Source organism: Colobus angolensis, unplaced genomic scaffold, assembly GCF_000951035.1.
Source record: "Colobus angolensis palliatus isolate OR3802 unplaced genomic scaffold, Cang.pa_1.0 Scaffold8, whole genome shotgun sequence".
Lineage (NCBI taxonomy): Eukaryota > Metazoa > Chordata > Mammalia > Primates > Cercopithecidae > Colobus > Colobus angolensis.
In genome coordinates, this window is record NW_012121820.1 from 10025277 (window position 1) to 10032552 (window position 7276).

The 7276-nt window shown below is 45.2% G+C and overlaps 1 protein-coding gene across 2 annotated transcripts in view; it reads right to left on the reverse strand.

Moving 5' to 3' along the window:
* Nucleotides 1-7276, reverse strand: part of MYBL2 (v-myb avian myeloblastosis viral oncogene homolog-like 2) — a 58866-nt gene that overhangs the window by 19021 nt on the left and 32569 nt on the right. For both annotated transcript variants that reach the window (XM_011929028.1, XM_011929027.1), the window contains one exon: nucleotides 6808-6970. In XM_011929028.1, the coding sequence (XP_011784418.1) occupies nucleotides 6808-6970 (163 nt within the window). The remainder of the gene's footprint in view (nucleotides 1-6807; nucleotides 6971-7276) is intronic.

Below are 7276 nucleotides of genomic sequence, written 5' to 3' on the forward strand. Positions count from 1 at the left end.
GGGAGGCGGAGCTTGCAGTGAGCTGAGATCCGGCCACTGTGCTCCAGCCTGGGCGACAGAGCAAGACTCCGTCTCAAAAAAAAAAAAAAAAAAAAAAAGACCCTGTCTCATTTAAAAAAAAAAAAAGGCCGAGCATGGTGGCTCACACCTGTAATCCCAACACTTCAGGAGACCAAGACGGGCGGATCATAAGGTCGAGAGATCAAGACCATCCTGGCTAACATGGTGAAACCCTGTCTCTAAAAATACAAAAAATTAGCTGGGTGTGGTGGCACATGCCTGTAGTCCTAGCTACTCAGGAGGCTAAGGCAGGAGAATCGCTTGAACCCAGGAGGCGAAGGTTGCAGTGAGCCACGATTGCACCATTGCACTTCACCCTGGGCAACAGAGTGAGATTCCATCTCCCAAAAAAAAAAACGCTGGGTGCGGTAGCTCACGCCTGTAATCCCAGCACTTTGGGAGGCCACGGCAGACAGATCCCTTGAGCCCAGGAGTTCAAGACAAGCCTGGGCAACATAGGGAAACCCCATCTCTATAAAACAAACGAACAAAAAAAAGTGAATTTTACTGTATGTAAATTATACCTTTATAAAATAAATAAAAAAGCTACCAAACTGGGAAAAAATAGTTACTACATGATAAAGGAGTAACATCCTTAATATACAAATAAAATGTAAAAATCAATAACAAGACCAAAAAAGGCAACCAAGCCAAATAACAAACTAGGGGTAATTTGTTACTCAACCTCATTAATAGTAAACAAAATGAAAACCAAAACAATGAATCAAAACATCACGTTGTACACCATAAATATATGTACTTTTTTTGTTGTTGTTTTTTGAGACAGAGTCTTGTTGTCACCCAGGCTGGTGTGCAGAGGCACACTTTCAGCTCACTGCAACCTCTGCCTCCCAAGTTCAAGTCATTCTCATGCCTCAGCCTCCTGAGCAGCTGGGACTACAGGAGTACACCACCACACCCGGTTAATTTTTTATATTTTTAGTAGAGATGGGGTTTCACCATATTGACCAGGCTGGTCTCAAACTCCTAGCCTCAAGTGATCCGCCCACTTCAGCCTCCCAAAGTGCTGAGAATATAGGCATAAGCCACCGCGCCTGGTCAATATATGCAATTTATTTGTCAATTATATCTTAATAAAGCTGGAAAAAAAAAACCCATCAACTCCAAAGTAATTCAATCAAAATAAGAACATGATAATGCATCTGTTGCTCATTAAAACTGGCGAAGATTTTTTTTTTTATATAACCATAGCCAGTATTGACAGTGAGGCTGGAAACAAGCAGTCCCATATATTGCTAATAGCAGAATTAAACAGTACAATCCCTTTGGCAGCAATTCAGCAACACTTATGAAAACTTCAAATGTCCACACTATTTTACCCAACCATTCTACATCTATAAAATCAACCGGCCGGGCACAGTGGCTCACACCTGTAATCCCAGCACTTTGGGAGGCTGAGGCGGGCAGATCACGAGGTCAAGAGATGGAGACCATCCTGGCCAAAATGGTGAAACCCCTCTCTCTACTAAAAAACACAAAAATTAGCTGGGCATGTGGTGCATGCCTGTAATCCCAGCTACTTGGGAGGCTGAGGCAGCAGAATGACTTGAACTCAGGAGACGGAGGTTGCAGCGAGCTGAGATCGTGCCACTGCACTCTAGCCTGGCAACAGAGAAAGACTCTGTCTTTAAAAAAAAAAAAAACAAAACACATAGACACATAGTTCAGCAAATGTACAAAGAAACTGAACGATGATGTTCATTATAGCATTGATGAAAAATAGTTACAGATGTTCGTCAATATAACGGTTAAATAAGATAGGGCAAATTCAGGAATGTTGAAGATCTGAATACACATAACAACCTGGAAAGATATATTAACTAGAAAAATTAAGTTGTAAAACAGTAAGATATCATCTAGTTTTAGGCCCAGCGCTGTGGCTCACGCCTGTAATCCCAGTACTTTGGGAGGTCAAGGCAGGCAGATCACCTGAGGTCAGGAGTTTGAGACCAGCCTGACCAACATGGAGACACCCCAATTAGCCAGGTGTGGTGGCACATGCTTATAATCCCAGCCACTCAACAGGCTGAGGCAGGAGAATCGCTTGAAACCGGGAGGCAGAGGTTGGGGTGAGCCAAGATCACGCCATTGCACTCCAGCCTGGGCAATAAGAGCAAAACTCCATCTCAAAAAAAAAAAAAAAAGTTGAGATGAGTGGGCTCAGCCTTCTACATTGCCTAATTCTATAAAGTTGTTAAGTTTCTGCAATGATCACGCATTACTTCTGAAGCAGAGGAACCAATTTTACAATGGCAAGCACTGACCAATGGGTGAGGGAAGTTGGGGGTGGTCCCTACACGAATTAACAAGCAAAATTCTTCTGGCAGCAATCTAACAAAATGTATTAAGAGGTTTTTGTGTTTTTTTTGTTTTTTTTTGAGACGGAGTCTCGCTCTGCCGCCCAGGCTGGAGTGCAGTGGCCGGATCTCAGCTCACTGCAAGCTCCGCCTCCCGGGTTTACGCCATTCTCCTGCCTCAGCCTCCCGAGTAGCTGGGACTACAGGCGTCCGCCACGTCGCTCGGCTAGTTTTTTGTATTTTTTAGTAGAGACGGGGTTTCACCGTGTTAGCCAGGATGGTCTCGATCTCCTGACCTCGTGATCCGCCCATCTCGGCCTCCCAAAGTGCTGGGATTACAGGCTTGAGCCACCGCGCCCGGCCTGTTTTTTTTTTAAAGACAGAGTCTTGCTGTTACCCAGGCTGGAGTGCAGTGGTGTGAACTCTGCTCGCTGCAGCCTCCACCACGCCAGTTCAACTGATTCTCAATTATTGTGCCTCAGCCTCCCGAGTAGCTGGGATTACAAGCCTGTGCCACCATACTCCCCTCGGCCTCCCAAAGTGCGAGATTACAGGAGTAAGCCACGATGCCTGGCCTGTTTGCTTTTTCAAAGACAGAGTCTCACTCTGTTGAAATCCTGGGCTCAAGTGAACTTCCTGCCCCAGGCTCCAAGTAGCTTGAACTACAGGTGTGTGCCACCGCACACAGCTTTTTTTTTTATAGAGACAGAGCCTCCCTATGTTGCCCAGGCTGCTCACGAACTCCTGGCCTCAAGGAATCCTCCCACCTTGGCCTCACAAAGTGCTGGGATTACAGGAATGAGCTACCATACTCAGCCAAAAGGGTTCCCCCCACCACCAAATATATCTGTCCATCTCTAGAAATTTCTCAAGAACTAACTGCAAAAAGAAGCAGTGATTTTGTTATTTTATCTCTAATAACAAAAAACCAGTATATCCGTATCTTCATCAGTAAGAAACTAGTTAAATAAATAGCACACCAGAAAGAAGACACTGGAGAGAAACGGGTAACGCTGAAAGCAAAACAGGCCAGGTACGGTGGCTCATGCCTGCAATTTCATCACTTTGAGAGGCCGAGGAGGGTGGATCACCCAAGTTCAGGAGTTCGAGAGCAGCCTGGCAAACATGGCAAAACTCCACCTCTACTAAAAATACAAAAATTTGCCAGGCGTGGTGGCGAATGCCTATAATCCCAGCTACTCAGGAGGCTGAAGCAGGAGAATCACTTGAACTTGGGAGGTGGAGGTTGCAGCAAGCGAAGATGGCACCACTGTATTCCAGTCTGGGCAAGAGCAAGACTCTGTCTCAAACAAAACAAAACAAAAAACCCAAAAACTGACCTCTTTTGCTCAGGGTCATGGTCTAGGGCTTGGTCCCAGCCCAGCACAGCCAGCACTCCAGACACTCAAAGTGTCAGGGGACAAAAGTCAAGTCAATAACGGGCTTTCAGCACAGTAGAGTTTTTAGAGATTAAAGATGTGTTCACTCTGTCCTATGCTGAAAGTCTTCTATGAGTCAGCTGATGCCCACTGTTTCTCTTTGTGGAACAGAGACTTTTTCTTCAATCAGAAGTAAAAGACGGAAAGCATACTACTTAGATGTACAAGAAATTGTCAGAAGTAGACTCCTCTGGTTAAGAGATGCACAGGGAGTTGAAACTAGAAAAAGAAGTCATTTTACTTTTCATTTTACACCTTTCTCTACCATTTGAAAGTTACCCCATAGGTGCATTCGTATTGGGAAATCGAGGGATATTCTCTAAAATTGAAAAATCAAGAAATAGAGACAAAAACATAATATATCGTTCTAGCAGGGCATTGTGGAAGAATTGTAGCTGTCAACAAGTTACCCCTACCCAGTAAGAAGAGGGAAAAAGACTTTTTAAAATTATTAAATAGTTCATACCATGACAGAAAAGATTAGAAAATAACAGAGGACAACTGTGTTACCTACCACATATCCAGCATTATCAAATCTTAATGTTTTGTCATGCTTGCTTCAAATTTTTATTTTATTTAGGCTGGGCGCGGTGGCTCACACTTGTAATCCCAGCACTTTGGGAGGCTGAGGCGGGCGGATCACGAGGTCAGGAGATCGAGACCATCCTGGCCAACATGGTGAAACCCCGTCTCTCCTAAAAATACAAAAAATTAGCCAGGCATGGTGGTGGGGTGCCTGTAGTCCCGGCTACTCGGGAGGCTGAGGCAGAATGGCGTGAACCCACAAGGTAGAGCTTTCAGTGAGCCAAGATCACGACAGTGCATTCCAGTCTGGGCAACACAGTGAGACTCTGTCTCAAAAAAAAAACAAAACAAAGCCCCAGCTACTCGGGAGGCTGAGGCAGGAGAATGGAGACGGTGTGAACCTGGGAGACGGAGCTTGCAGTGAGCCGAGATCGCACCACTGCACTCTAGCCTGGGCGACAGAGCGAGACTTCGTCTCAAAAAAAAATAAATAAATTTTATTTATAAATAAAAGCTGGAATGAGGTGGCAGGATCTCGACTCATTGTAACCTCCACCTTCCAGGCTCACGTAATGCTCCCACTTCAGCCTCCCAAGTAGCTGGACCTACAGGTTCACACAATCATGCACAGCTAACTTTTTCTTACTTTTAATAGGAATGGGGTTTCGCCATGTTGCCAAGGCTGGTCTTAAACTCCGGGACTCAAGAGATCCATACGCCTTGGCCTCCCAAAGTGCTGGGATTACAGATGTCAGGCACCACGCCCTGCCCAAATTTCTATTTTGAAAAATTACCTTTATAGTTTAAAAATATAAATAAAAACTTTGCTCTGGTGTATAGGACAGTGGATATTAACATAAGTATACACTGATTTCATTTTTAAAACTGCAAATGTAGCTGGGGCACAGTGGCTCACGTCTGTAATGCCAGCACTTTAGGAGGCTGAGGTGGATGGATCATTTGAGGTCAGAAGTTTGAGACCAGATTGACCAACATGGTGAGACCCTGTCTCTAATACAAAAATCAGCCGGGCATGGTGGTGCACACCTGTAATCCCAGTTACTGAGGATGCTGAGTTAGCAGAATCACTTGAACCTGGGAGGCGGAGGTTGCAGTGAGCTATCACATCACTGAACTCCAGCCTGAGTGACAGAGTGAGACTCCATCTCAAAAAAATAAATAAAAACTGCAAATGTAGTGCCAGGCATGGTGGCTCACATCTGTAATTCCAACACCTTGGGAGGCCAAGGGAGGTGGATCTCTTCAGGCTAGGAATTCAAAACCAGCCTGGCCAACATGGTGAAACCCCATCTCTATTAAAAATACAAAAATTAGCCAGGCATGGTGGTGCATGCCTATAATCTCAGCTACTCAGGTTGCTGAGGCATGAGATCACTTGATTCCAGGAGACGAAGGTTACAGTGAGCCAAGATCACACTCTGCACTCCAGCCTGGGCACCAGAGCAAGACTCTGTCTCAAAAAGAAAAAAAAAAAACACCTGCAAATGTAATACGATATGATTTTAATTGTTAATTTCTACAAAAGTCAAAATTATAGAGACAGAAAACAGATCACAGTGTAAGGAGCTAAGGACTGAAAAAAAGGCTGAGAAAAGGAGCACAGGGGAATTCTGGGGTGATGGGACTGTTCTATACCTTGATTGGGGCAGTGGTTACATGGCTGTATGCTTTGTCATAACTCAAAACTGTATATTAGAGTATATAAATTACAACTCAATACATTTTTAAATTTTTTTTAATTAAAAAGATAGACACAGAGTTTCACCATGTTGCCTGAACCGGCCTCCAACTCCTGGGCTCAAGTAATCCGCTCTCCTCCGCCTCTCAACTTGCTGGGATTACAGGTGTGAGCCAGCGCACCCAGTCACATCTGATTTCTTTTTTTAATTGCAGATATGCTTTCAGTTTTAAAAAATTAAAATAGGCCGGGCGCGGTGGCTCAAGCCTGTAATCCCAGCACTTTGGGAGGCCAAGACGGGTGGATCACGAGGTCAAGAGATCGAGACCATCCTGGCTAACACGGTGAAACCCCGTCTCTACTAAAAAATACAAAAAAAAAAAAAAACTAGCCGGGCGACGTGGGGGCGCCTGTAGTCCCAGCTACCCGGGAGGCTGAGGCAGGAGAATGGCGTGAACCCAGGAGGCGGAGCTTGCAGTGAGCTGAGATCCGGCCACAGCACTCCAGCCTGGGTGACAGAGCGAGACTCCGTCTCAAAAAAAAAAATAAAAAAAAAAATTAAAATAAGCAACAGGTAAGAAGGTGGCCACCAGCAAGCAGACAAGTGCTAGTTATGTGCAGAAGTGTCACAAGGCCCCAGAAGCACATGGCCCACTTTTAGACTCTGTGGCAAAAACTGACCAATAGCTGTGGACAAGGTGTCCAATGAGATGGTGTCAGATGAATGTGAAATCAAACCAAGCCGAAGGCTGAGCAGCTGTCTCACCTGGCCTTCCGTGGGCTGGGCACTCTGGAGGCCGTCCTTGTCCTCGAGCTCCAGCAGCAAGTACACCGGGGGCTTGCAGTCTTTGGACTCACTCAGGAAGCCTCCTGTGTCCACCTTCCTTTTAATGGTGGAGTTCCAGTGATTCTTCACAGCATTGTCTGTCCTGCAGGGGGCAGCAGGGGGCCTTTGAACCCCAGCTCTGTGGGTGAGGTGCCACCAGGCACATGTTCACTAACCTCCCTAAGCCAAGTTCCTGCTCCTGTAAATGAATCTTCCACTGGAGGAACTCCGAGGTCTCTTTCAGCTCCAAGATGAAGTCTCACGAGTCTCTAGCCCTAATAATTTACAGAGCATTTCCACAGAGCTCTGTGAAATAAGCAACTGAATCATTCAGGCTATGGTAAAAATTATAAAACGACATCAGCTACTGTCAGGTTCAGGTTAAAAAAAAAAAATTTTTTTTTTAAAT